At 48.0% G+C, this 13,281-nt stretch overlaps 1 protein-coding gene across 1 annotated transcript in view; it reads left to right on the top strand.

The window, feature by feature from the left end:
- Positions 1-13,281, top strand: part of LOC148480777 (low-density lipoprotein receptor-related protein 1-like) — a 363,634-nt gene that overhangs the window by 70,898 nt on the left and 279,455 nt on the right. Inside the window, exons 4-6 of the mRNA XM_088453863.1 lie at positions 4,890-5,018; positions 8,072-8,335; positions 10,048-10,210. Of these exons, the coding sequence (XP_088309989.1) occupies positions 4,890-5,018; positions 8,072-8,335; positions 10,048-10,210 (556 nt within the window). The remainder of the gene's footprint in view (positions 1-4,889; positions 5,019-8,071; positions 8,336-10,047; positions 10,211-13,281) is intronic.

A 13,281-nucleotide genomic window follows, 5' to 3' on the forward strand; every position in this document is an offset into this window, starting at 1 on the left:
AATTGGTAAATCACTTGGAGGTAGTTCGGAAAATGCCTGGAAAGCGTTATCAACCGCAGAAGCGTCTAGTCTCTGCTTACCCTTTTGCTGAGAATTATTTTTCCAAATGGGAAACCATGTCACGCGCTTGGTAAGAAGCGCAACGCTTCCTATGCCTTCCATGTCATCCCTGAAGGATATTACAGATAGGAAGGTAGAGCTATGCCTTAAATCTGTTTATTCCCTTTTGGGGGCTGCGTGCAGACCAGCTATGGCCATTTGCTGGGTGGCTCGGGCCATGGAATGTTGGGCTAACAGCCTTGAAACATCCTTAGCCTCTAATGCTACCAGGGAAAAGCTGAATCTGGTGGGAAATCTCAGAGATTCGGCTACCTATATAAATGAGGCAGCTTTGGATATTGGCCTACTAAATGCCAAGGTTTCTTCAGTGGCCAGTGTGGCTCGCCGCTCTCTGTGGCTCTGTTCTTGGAGAGCTAATACGGAATCCAAGAAGGGGTTGGAACGTTTGCCTTATGACAGTAAAATCTTGTTTGACCCTGATTTGGGCAAGATTGTGAATACCTTAGCAGCGAAGTTGGCTTGTCTGCTTCTGATCCAGCTTCTTCAGGGGCTCAGACTCCGTCCTATCGGACCTATCGGACCCCAGTTACGACTAGAATTCAGTCCTTTACCAGGCCATCCACCACCAAGAAATCTGCCAGGCCTAAGAAGCAGCCCTGGAGTACCAGACGTCCGGCTCCCAAGCCTGATGACAAGCCCTCCACTTGATGGGACGGGCCTCCTCCTGGGGGACCCCAGGGTGGGAGGCCGACTTCTTCAGTTCACCCAGCACTGGTGGCAGACTACCACAGATTCCTGGGTGAGGGAAGTGGTCTCTCTGGGGTATGCACTCTTCTTCCGCAGAAGACCTCCACATCAATTCTTTTGCACAGGACTTCCGAAGGACGCGGACAAGGCTTTAGCTATTCAACAGGTGGTACAATCCATGCTACAGGCAGGAGTCATTGTACCGGTCCCGTGGCTCAGAGGGGAGTGGGATATTATTCCAGCCTTTTTCTAGCACAGAAACCAAACTGTTCTTACCGTCCTATTCTCAATCTCAGGTCCCTGAACAAATTTTTCAGGGTACCCTGGTTCAGGATGGAAACCCTACGCTCAGTTATACTGGCTATGGAACCTGGGGATTTTATGGTGTCTCTGGATATCCAGGATGCATACCTGCATATTCCAATCACTTCAACTCACCAACGTTCTCTCAGGTTTTCTTTGTCAAAACAGCATTTCCAGTTTCAGGCTCTACCGTTTGGCCTTGCAACTGCACCTCGGGTGTTTACAAAGGTCATGGTGGTAATGGCAGCCTATCTGCGGCTTCAGGGGATCTGCCTGTTACCATACCTGGATGACCTCTTACCTCTAGCAGGGTCTCCAGAGGTCGTTCACCACCACCTGCAGCTATCGATATTTGTGCTCCAGGTATACGGGTGGTTGGTCAACTGGAAGAAGTCCTCACTGATTCCATCTCAAAGGATGCTCCATTTGGGAGCACTGTTGGATTCACAACAGCAAAGGATTTTTCTGACAGCCTAAAAGATCTCCACTTTGCAGATGTGAGTACGCAGATGCCTTCACAGTCGCCAAGTGTCAGTCTACTCGGCGATGCAGTTGCTGGGATCTATGGTGTCAGTGTTCGACATGGTAGAGTATGCCCAGTTTCATTCCCGACCTCTACAGAAATTGATCCTCTCCAGGTGACAGATTACCCCATCATATATGGACTCAATTGATGGTGCTGTCTCCGGAGGTGCACCTGTTGCTGACCTGGTGGCTACAGATGGCTCACCTCTCCAAAGAGCGTCCCTTTTGGATCTCGGACTGGGTCCTTCTGATGACGTATGCCAGTCTTCAGGGTTGGGGTGCAGTTATGGGTTCACACTCCTTTCAGGGAAGGTGGACCGCAGAGGAATTTTTGCTTCCAATCAATATATTGGAACTGCAGCAAGCCAGGCTGTTTTTTCACGGAAAACCCGTGCAAGTACAGTCAAACAATACCACAACAGTGGCTTATCTAAACCATTAAGGAGGAACTCGAAGTCAGACGGCAATGACAGAGGTGTCACACATTCTGACATGGGCGGAAAGCCATCTACCAGCCATTAGGGCGGTGTTCATTCCAGGAGTGCTGAATTGGGAAGCAGACTTCCTCAGCCATCACGACATGCATCCAATGGTCTCTTCACCAAGAAGTGTCTCAGCTCCTAGTGGACATGTAGGGCCTTCCAGATGTGGACCTCATGGCCTCTCGACTAAATCACAAACTGCTACAGTACGGGTCCAGGACAAGAGATGCCATAGCTCTCTTGGTAGATGCTCTGTCAATCAGGTGGACCTTACAGTTTTTGTACCTGTTTCCTCCAATCTCACTCCTTCCTCGAGTAATTTGGAAGTTCAAACAAGAGGAAGGCATGGTCCTTCTGGTGGCCCCAGCGTGGCCCTGACGGCCATTGTACTCAGATCTTCAGAGTCTCTCCATTGACACTCCATGGCTGTTGCCTCAACGTCCAGAACTGTTGTCTCAGGGTCCTTGCCTCTACCCAGATCTGGGTCATCTGTGGTGTGGCTTGTGAGATATCCCTCTTAAGGTTCAGGGGATTTTCCTGCTCTGTGGTTAATACTATGCTAAGAGCACTTAAACCTGCTTCGGCTAGAATTTACCATAGGGTATGGCATACCTATTTTGAATGGTGTCGTCCAAAAAGTTATGATCCCCAGGTGTTTAGGATATCCAGAGTGTGTTGGCTTTCCTGCAGGCGGGTTTGGACCTTGGTCTCCACCTTGCTACACTGAAGGTTCATATCTCTGCCCTTTCAGTGTGGTTCCAACGAAGGATTGCTCCTCTTCCTGACATCCGCACTTTTCTGCAGGGGGTCCTTAGTTTCCAGCCTCCCTTTGTCCCTTCTGTAGCGCCTTGAGATTTGGCTGTTTGATGGGTGTGGTCAAACAATGAAAGGGGCATGGCTGCTGAAAATGGGGCGGCCCAACATGACACGCCACCAATTTCTTGTCACTCTGGGAACATTCCTTTCTATTCCATATGCACATTACCTATACAGTGGTTTCTCACAATGTGGAACTCTGAAGAAATACATCCTCCCTGGGACGATGGTGTCTTCAGTCGGTATTCACTATTCATGTAGGTCATATCATCCGGAAGATGCCTGTTTGTGTAGGAATATTAACAAAGTCATCATCATACAATAGCAGTTCTACCAGACTCAGGCCCCCTGTGCCTGACGACCAGGAATGAATCCAGCATGGTTCAAGTGAACCAGGGATGGGATAATAAGCGCAAGACGCGAAGCGAGGATTTTAGCAAAGATCTTTAGATCCACATTTAGAAGGGATATTGACCTGTAACTAGCACACGAGCTAGGGTCCCCACCCTCCTTGTGGATGACCACTGTCTCCACCCTGGTGGTGGCCTCATTAAACTTCTGGCCAGTGAGAATTGAGTTATAGAGATTTAACAGTAAGGGGGACAAAGAGGGGAAAAATCTCTTATTAAAGGCAGCAGAGAATCCATCAGGTCCAGGGGCCGAGGAGGATTCAAGAGATTTCACGTCCTAGTTCCTCAGCAGTAATTTCTTAGTTTAGAGCAGATAACTGCAATTTGGATAAACGTGGTAAATTGCATGAAGAAAGATTTGCGGGTGACAACCGAAAGATAGTTCGGAGACAGCTCACGATTTTGGAGGGCATAGAGCGTTGGGTAAAAATCCTTGAAACTATCAGCTATGGATTTCGGATTGAAGTGTGATTTACCTGAGGAGACTTTAATAGTCAAGATTCTATTTTTAGTTAGTTTAGCACTGAGTTTACATGCCAGTATGGTGCCAGCTTTATCACTGCGTTCATAGGATCTTTGCTGTATCCATTTGACAGTGCGAGTGGCCTTAGATGATAGAAGCTGGGTCAGCTGACCTCTGTATAAGCGTAGTTGGCGAAAGAATTTATCTTTGGGAAAACGTTGGCATTTAGCCGTGAGAGGCGCTATACGTGCTTCCAGATTTGAAATCTCCATTCGCTCTGGTTTTCTACGAGAAGAAGAAATTTGAAGGAAGTGACCACGAAGAGTAGCCTTAAGTGCCTCCCAGTTGATAGCATGTGATGTTTGATCTGGATTATTATGCTGACAAAAATCCCCTCCGCACACTACTCATGGTATTTTAGCAAAAAAATACTGTGACTAGGGCCCCGCGCATTCGCCGACTGGCCGCCACTGCTACCCCCCAGTGCTAAGCCCTGCCCCCCGCGACTGCAGACCCCCCGTGATCGCGGACCCCCCGCGACCCTCCCTCCCTTAATAGCACTTACCTGCAGTCATCGGCGCTCCGGTGATGTCTTCCATGCCTCCGGTCAGCTGATATCCCATATTGCACTGGGACCCGATGACCGGGCTGCAGTGCAGCATGGGAGACCAGCTGACCAGAGGGGAGTCATCACCAGAGGCCTGATCACCGGTCCCTGGAGTCAGGTAAGTGAATTTTTTTTTTTCACAATTTTTTTTTATTTTTGTGTATCAGCTTGCGGTCTGTTTAGACCACACAGCTGATCACTGGGACCGGCTCCGGGCTCTGTTCTGCCTTTTAGAGCAGGGCAGGAGGCCGGTAACCGGGGGAAACCCTGGATAACGCCACCTCCATGTGGCGTTATTATCACAGGGCTTTCCCCGGTATTTTTTTACAATTTATTTTTAGTAACTTTGGTCGGATCACATTTCCCATTACAATTATGGGAAATGCGATATGCTTACTAAAAATAAGTCATAATTAGGGGTTGGAGTAGAATTTTACGAATGTATATGAGAACGTCACCTTCTCCTCTTTCCTCAGACTTTGATGAATGTGCACTCTATGGAACGTGTAGCCAGACCTGTCAGAACACGGAAGGGTCGTACACTTGTAGATGTGTGGAGGGATATCTGTTACAGCCTGACAACAAGTCCTGCAAAGCTAAGAACGGTAAAACTTGCTTATTTGCTAAATTCTGATGATATTTCATTCATTATATGCTGGGTAAGCTAGCACGTTGGAGAGCAAGTGATCTGCCTGGATGGTAAGAGTATCAGAATGACTTCTACTTGTTGGCTTTGGGTCTTTCATTTTGGTTGAGTATAGGATCCCGGCTGTCATAATACCGACAGCGGCATCCCTACAGGGCCCACCAGCTGCCTGAATTAAGCTAAAAGTAAAAGCCCTTAGTGGCAGACGGGGCCTGTACTGCGGGGGAGGGGGCTCCTGAGTTTAGTACTGCCCGTCTGATACTAATGAGGAGTTCTTGCATTTGTAGTCCAGGCTGTGTAGTCGTGCATAGAATATTAGGGGTCTAGTTACTAAGCAGTGTTAGGAGAAACACAGCCTGTGAGATGACAGTAGGGAGCTGATTGGCTGGCACTTTATCACTTTCTTATCACTTTTCACTCTGTCTCCTAACACTGCTTAGTAAATAGACCCCTAGGAGGGTTACCAGCAGGTAATCGGATATGTCCAGTCAACTGCAGTTAGCATCATACCCAATCAGCAGAGGAGAGGGCGTGGCATGCGTAGAAGCGTTATAGCAAGCAGTCCTGCCGTGGAGAGCTGTGTGAGTGACCTATAACAGGTAGCCCAGACCTTCACCTATACACCCTCTTCTGACAGCTTTAGCAGGTGGGATATATAGGTTTCAGCGGACAGACCATAGGTTGGATTGTCATATTTTACAGGTCACTCCAGTCCCATCCTCACCTACTGACAAGGTAAAATATGATGAGTATATGTGCCAGGGTTAGTTTGTAAGTATATGGAATGCTACAATATAGTTAAGGTTTTATTGTATAAATAACATTCGCACTGAGACTTTATGACAATGTTTTGTATTCTCTGGTGGGAATTTTCCCATAATGTTAGGGTGACATACCATATCTTTCTAAGGATTTCCTATTTATCACTGTCATGACACCATGCCCCAGCCTACGCTCAGATATGCCAACCTGATGTAGCTGGGTGGTGGTGACGTGGGTTTTACCTAAGCTGCCACCACGAAGAGTATTAAAATAGCGCTCTTACGTTTGCCAGGCACTAAAATCTCACTTAAACTCACAATTATTACAGAAATATAGCATGGGGCTCTCCAGACACGTGAATTAATTAGAGCACAGAGATAACGCTGATAAAGTTTTAGGATTTATTGAGAAATATCTCCCCTGTCTGGCTTAAGGACGCCCTCTATGTCTTAGAGCGACGGCAGAGGGAGCGTACGCAGGAGTATAAAGCCGCCCACCTTTCTCTCTCAGCACACGTCATCTCCAGGAAGTGTTTGATTAATCGGTAACATCGAGAGCCATCAGATGCACGCAGCACTTGAGGTAGACCCTACCCCACTGCAAGCACTGCGATCAGTTCAGGCAAAAAAACAATCAAGTGACGCGTACAATGACGCTGCCATGCTAATTATGCACGCCCATTAAACTCCGTTCTGATGCTCAGACACACCTGCGTTCGCACATCCACTCCCCCGTTCACAAGCACCTTCCCCTATTACCACCCACAAACGGTGCAATCTGTCACTCAAAGTAGCGTCCAGTCTGTGCACTATGAGCGCACGATTCCTGGCCGCAGTGACTGGTTCACGCATGTGTACTTTGACGCATACTAATGCGCAGATCTGCGATAATCGCCCCTAGCGAGCGTTCGCAGCTTAGCGGCGGGGTCTGAATCAGGCCCTATGAACATATGTGTCATCTGCCTCTGAGGAGCAAACACTTATTGGGAGGATATAGGTGGGTGCATTAGACTAGTGATATGGGAGTTAGTAACCTGGCGTCCCTTATAGAGAGTAAAGGGGGGTTACATATAGGGTAAGTAAACAGAGTGGTATGGTTGGAAGGCAGAAAGGGGGCAGTAACTTGCCTAGGGCCACACTGAGTCTTAATCTTTCTCTGGCCTCATGGGCAAATGTTTTCCATGCTTCAAAATAGCCACAAACTTCTGTCCGCATACAGAGTCGGCTGCGGCCGGTACCCGAGGGCACATGCAGATGATGGCCACTCAGTCCGTATGTACGACCATCATCTGCAGATGTATCTGTCAGGTGTGTACCCACCATAAGAGCAGCTGTTATCACTATCGGCGTAGATTAGCACCACCCTGATCATGGGCGCATAAACTTTCCTCCATCACAATTCTGTCTACATTCCCACGGGAATCTTATGCTAATGGCAAGTGCCCCATTGCCCCCCAGTTACACCCTGGCTAAGTGCCCCATTGCCCCCCAGTTGCGCCTATTTAGCTTAGCACTTAGAGTTGCGACTGAGTTGTTTATGACGCTGAATGCATACTTGCCAACAATCTGGCAAGTATGCCTTCCGGGAGGGAGCAGCCAGATCGGCATGACTGGGGGGCGTGGCCAACAAATGGGGGCGGGGCCGGTCAGTGGATGAGAGTTTGCGGGCGGCGCTACACACTGCCGATATTACACGAATCGCGTCACCGCCGTCCATGTGAATCGCGTCACCGCCGTCCCCCGCTGCGGGGGCTTTACATGTAAGTACGGGGGGATAGGAGGGGTCGCTGGCAGCCAGGAGGATTGCCTGCCTTCCCGGGAGGTCGGGAGCGGTACCCGATTTTCGGGAGGCTCCCGACCAAATCGGGAGGGTAGGCAAGTATGGCTGAATGGCTACACAGACCCGCAATGATGTGAGTGTTTACCTCAGGCGCAGACACAAAAATGACAGGTGCGGCCCCTGTGTACATCTCCCAATCAGGTAACTTACTCCTGGGCCTGTAAACCTCGTTCCAGAGGATTATTACACCACTGACTGCGCATTTCCTCCTGGTGGAAGCTGCTGTTCCTGCCGCTATGCATTATTACCACAATGGAAATGACCTTTAAATAAAAAATAAAAAAAATACTTGCAAATTATTTTCACCTAATGCCCTCTTACCGACCTTTCAGTTGGGGTGTTACTTTTAAAAAAAAAAAAACGTTTTCAAATATTTTAAATGTGTAATGACATGTTTTCTACCTTTCTCAGTGCCGGCTGACAGACCTACAGTGTTGCTTATTACCAGCACACAGAATATTTTAGCCACATACTTGAATGGGTCTCCTGTGCCCACTATCAACCCAACCAGCACAAAACAAACTACTGTAATGGATTTCAGCTATGTAGAGGAGACGGTGTGCTGGGTCAGTATGGGAGACAGCCCGTCCCGCACTACACTAAACTGTGCCAAAATTCCAAACCTGAAGGGTTTTACAGAAGAGCGTACCATCAACATCTCAGTGAGCCTGCACAGTAAGTTTATACTGATTTATTCATTATATATGCCATGTATTTCCTTTTAAAGACTACTTTAGGACCATTCTTTCTGTCCCTACATCATCCCAATGTTGGGGCTATTATATGTTGTGTTATAGGTTCTCTGTATATATGGTATACAAATGTGCATTTGCCTCTTGAAAATATTTGTTTAGTACATTTTGTGGCTTATTTTGAGCAGTGATGATGACAGGTTATGTACATAGAGGAGCTGTGGTTCCTACTGGCAACTGCTAAACCTGGGACTGGATCTACAGATATCATTTTCCTGTTGCAACGGATTTTTTACACCATGTTCCAGATCGTTTAAAGCGTGTATTTCACTATTATTTTATATAATTATTGCCATGCGAGAAAGAAAATATTGTGGTCATCCATACACTGTATGATAATTGGTGTCTCTGTCTGATGTTGAGTATGGGCCTGATTCAGAGCCGGACGCAAGTGGCTGCTCGTTCGCTTCCAGCGATGTTTGCCCAACTGCACATGCGTACGGATCATAATACGCATGCGCGAACCAGTCAGTGCGGCCGAAAATCATTTCTTAGCTAAATTGCGAATGCCTGCTATTTTGAGTGACAGGAGGAGGCATATGTGGGTGGTAACGGGGGAAGGTGCTTGTAAACGGGGAGTGGAGATCCGAACGCAGGCGTGCTTAAAGGTCAAACCGGGCGTTTTATGGGTGTGCATAATTAATACAGCAGCGTCATTGACCACGTCACTGGGTTATTTTATAGTCAGAACTGCTCGCAAGATTGTGGTAGGAAAAACCAACCACAAAAATAGCGAGCAGTTCATACCCTGGTCGATGTACTCAATTAATCTATTAAATAGCGGACATGACGTAGGATGCGAGCGGCCAGGGGGCGTAGTTATCCAAAAATCGATCGCAAGTTTTGTTCGCTCGTTCAGACATAGAGGCGTGAACAGAGCGAACAGTTCATTTGAATATCCACCCCCTTTTCCTGAACGACCGTCCGCAAATTGCGTCCGGCTCTGAATCAGGCCCTATATCCAGTATCAGATCTGAGCACCAATTGTTTCACATTTCAGACATAAGAAAGGATTCGGTAAACCTGTGCCCAAACCTTGGAAGCAACTAAGATTGTATCAGCCCAGGAATTAAGAGCATACTTGCCAACATTCAGCTCCCTCCTTCCGGGAGGGAGCTGAATGCCAGCATAGAGCGATGGGCGTGGTAGAGCTATGATGCCAGTTTGGGGGCCCCACCCCCTCTTCACAATGCCAAAAATAAAGGCTGAGCCACGATGACGCGATTCAGCGCAAATCGCGTCATCGGGACCCCCGCTGCGGGGTTTCTAGAAGTAGTCCGGGGAGGGGGGCAGGCTGCCGCCGGGAGGCTTGCCTGCCTTTCCGGGGGGTCGGGGGCGGCACCCGATATTCGGGAGGGTAGGCAACCCTGATTAAGAGCAATGCTTTCATTCTGCCTATTCCTGCTTTTGATGTATGAGGAGTGGTATATATTTCCTCCTCATTTCCTCAGTGAGAGGAACTCCATAAGTACATATTGTATCTCTATAGATTTGTGTGAGTAGTGGGCTGGCCATATACTACATGAACGATTTATATTTGTGCTATGTACTAAGAGCAGTGTGTCGGCTTGTGTGACATGAAATGAAGCAGGATCGTGTATCTGACGACTTGCTGTTTCTGCTTTTATCTTTCAGATGTAAAACAGATGGCCATAGACTGGTTAACGGGTAACTTTTACTTTCTGGATGACATTGCTAATCGGATCTTTGTCTGCAATAAACATGGTGACACCTGCGTCACTCTTCTTGACAGTGAGCTCATTAATCCCAAGGGCATTGCTCTGGATCCAGCTATGGGGTAAGACGGTGGACATTCTTCAAATTGTGACTGGTTCATACACACAGGACCTCATTCAGAGTCGTTCGTTGCGGCCGCACGTTCGTACGCCACCGATGTTCGCTAAACTGCGCATACGTAAAGTTCGCAATGCGCGTGCGCAAACTAGCCGCTACGATCAGAAATGTCTCTCTCCTTGAACACAGCCAGGTCGGTAGTTTGAGTGACAGGATGAGGCGTTTGTGGGTGGTAACAGGGGAAGGTGCTTGAAAACGGGGGAGTGGAGATCCGAACGCAGGCGTGCCTAATTATGTGAATGGCATTTTATGGGAGTGCATACGGTTTATGGAAGTGCATAATTAATAAAGTAGCGTCATGGCACATGTGACATGGGAGGTTTTTACACTGATATGATCGTAGAGCTTAAGCGAAGGTATGGTCAACCTTAAGCTCTACGACCAGTTTCGATGGTTTCCGATGGTCTCGATTAATCCTTATATGGCCGGAGATGACGTGTAATGCGTACGAGAAGGGGGCATATTTTTTGTCTTCCGACCGCTTCCTCCCCTTGGTCGACCAGCTAACGATCCGAACTAAGGGACGTAACATGCGACTTCATCATTTGCATATCCGACCGACTCTGAATGAGGTCCACAGTGCTAAATACTTGACAACTCATTTGTTTTATAGTTCACTTGTCGCAACAACTTGCATTTTATTTGACTCAAAATGGGCAGCACAGATGGTGGAATGGTTAGCATTACTGCCTCACAGCACTGAGATCATGGGTTCGATTCCCACTACGGCACCAACTGTGTGGAGTTTGTATATTCTCCCTGTGCTTGCGTGGGTTTCCTCCGGGTGCTTCGGTTTCAACCCACACTCCAAAAATATACTGGTAGGTTAATTGGGTCCCAACAAAGTTTACCATAGTTTGTATGTGTGTGAGCATGTGATAGAGAACAATGGGCCTGATTCAGACCCGGTCGCTCTGACAGAGCGCTCGCTCTGAATCAGGGCTGGGTTTGTTTTTCTTAGAACGGCCTCCTGGCCGCTCACATAGCTGTGGGTGACCATCGCGACCATCGGGCTTGCGACGAGACCCTTGTGGTAGGGTCCCGTGGCCGCAAACCCCAGAGAGATTTCGGCTCTAACAGAGCCGGAATCTCTCCACTGACATCACTCGTGATGTCAGTGGGGCCGCCCCCAAACGGTAGGCGTTCTCATGGGAACGCCTCCGTTTGGGCAGCCACCCCCCCGGCCCGCCCACCAAAGGGGGCGAGCTGTCACTCAACATCGACAACTCGCCCCCTTTGGTGCAAGACCCGGAGCGATGGATTGCCCGTCGCTAGCGGGTCTCGCACATGCGCACGACAGAGCTGGCTCTATTGTGCGCATGCGATGTGGGCCACCATCGACCCGGTTGCGAGCGCTCAGCGCTTGCGACCGGGTCTGAATCAGGCCCATAGATTGTAAACTCCACTGGGGCAGGGACAGATGTGAATGGTAAGATATTCTCTGTACAGCGCTGCGGAATATGTGTTCGCTATATAATTAACTGGTAATAATAAATAAGTAATGTAGCTACTGTTTGGCTTATGAGAAACCGCACCGTGTGGTTCGGAAACTGCTGCACTGTCATTGCTTATACCGTACAGTCACAATCTTCTCATTGGCTTAAACCACCAGTAATTTCATTGGTATGAATCCCACAATCCAATTGGAAATTTTTATTAATAATTTCCTTCTTAACATTGATTTTTAATGGTGTGGTGTTTTTGTTTTCATTATTTTATTTGAATAGTTATGAGCCCGGCGAACGCATAGCCGCCGGTCTCAATACCGACAGTGTAATCCTGGCAAGAGATCTAGCATAGGCACCGAAATACCGGCAGCTATGTTAATCCCGATGCCGGAACTCCGACAGGACGCCGGACTGATCGTCCAATGCCCGGGGTAAGTATCCATGTAGCCGGGGATGGGGAGGTTAGGTTTAGGGACCCCCCAGGAGAACTTAGGGTTAGGCACCCCCCCTAGGGAGGGTTAGGCTAGAGGAAGGGGGGGTTAGGTTTAGGCACTAAGGTGGGAGGTTAGGGTTAGGTACCCCCCCCGGGAGGGTTAGGTTTAGGGTGCGGGGAGGGGGGTTAGGGTTAGGCACTAATGGGGCGAGGTTAGGGTTGGCCCCCCTAAAGGTGGGTTCAGGTTAGGGGGGGGTAGGAATAGTAAATTTACCTCCCCTGTCAGGATCTCCTCCATCGGGTTGCCGGCGTCGGGATTTGAACCACCGGGCTCACGTCCAGCGGTCAAACATACTGATTCCATATAGATTATTGGGACAATAGTTTGTTACATTTAATCTGTTTTGGAATCTCGTCACTTTCAATATTCAATATTGGGACACTTATCAAGCAGCATAGATTACATTGTGAAAAGTTTTTTGAAATCCCGGAGCTTGTGCATTTCCAGCTTGGCGTCTTAAAATGTACCTATCACCTGCTCAGACTTGTGTAGCTGTGCTGTGGATGGAATGACAATTCCTCACGATACGTCCTAGAAATTCACTAGAAATCTGTTGAATTACAGGCGCGTAACTTGTCTCATGACTAATGGTTCAAATTGGTATTTTCTAGTGTGTCTGTGTATGCGATGGAAACACTAACGGGACAATTCATTTAGGACTGAGGGGGGGCTAGTTGTAATTGGAAACGCCACTATGGCCCTGCAACTTGCCCCCCTTACGGCTCAATCTTGGCTTTGGCTTGTGGATTTTTGTATTTGGCCGTACTGCATACAGCCGCGCTTTCTTGCGGGTGCAACATAGTCACGGCTAATTGAATTGATCCGTAACAACCCTTGACAAGAAGTTTTATAGAGATAATTATAAGCTCTAAATACGATAACTGAAATTGTGATGGATACACACACACACTGTACATATACATATATATATATATATATATATATATTAGTATTTATTACAGATTTGTCCTTTCTCATCTGGCCTCAATATGCCGTGCAGCGTGAGACTCTGCTGGCAGCGGGTGGCTTTTTTTTGCATCTAAGTCACAATGCGATAAATCTAGGACGGACAA

Source organism: Taudactylus pleione, unplaced genomic scaffold (assembly GCF_031769625.1).
Source record: "Taudactylus pleione unplaced genomic scaffold, aTauple2 ptg000597l, whole genome shotgun sequence".
Lineage (NCBI taxonomy): Eukaryota > Metazoa > Chordata > Amphibia > Anura > Myobatrachidae > Taudactylus > Taudactylus pleione.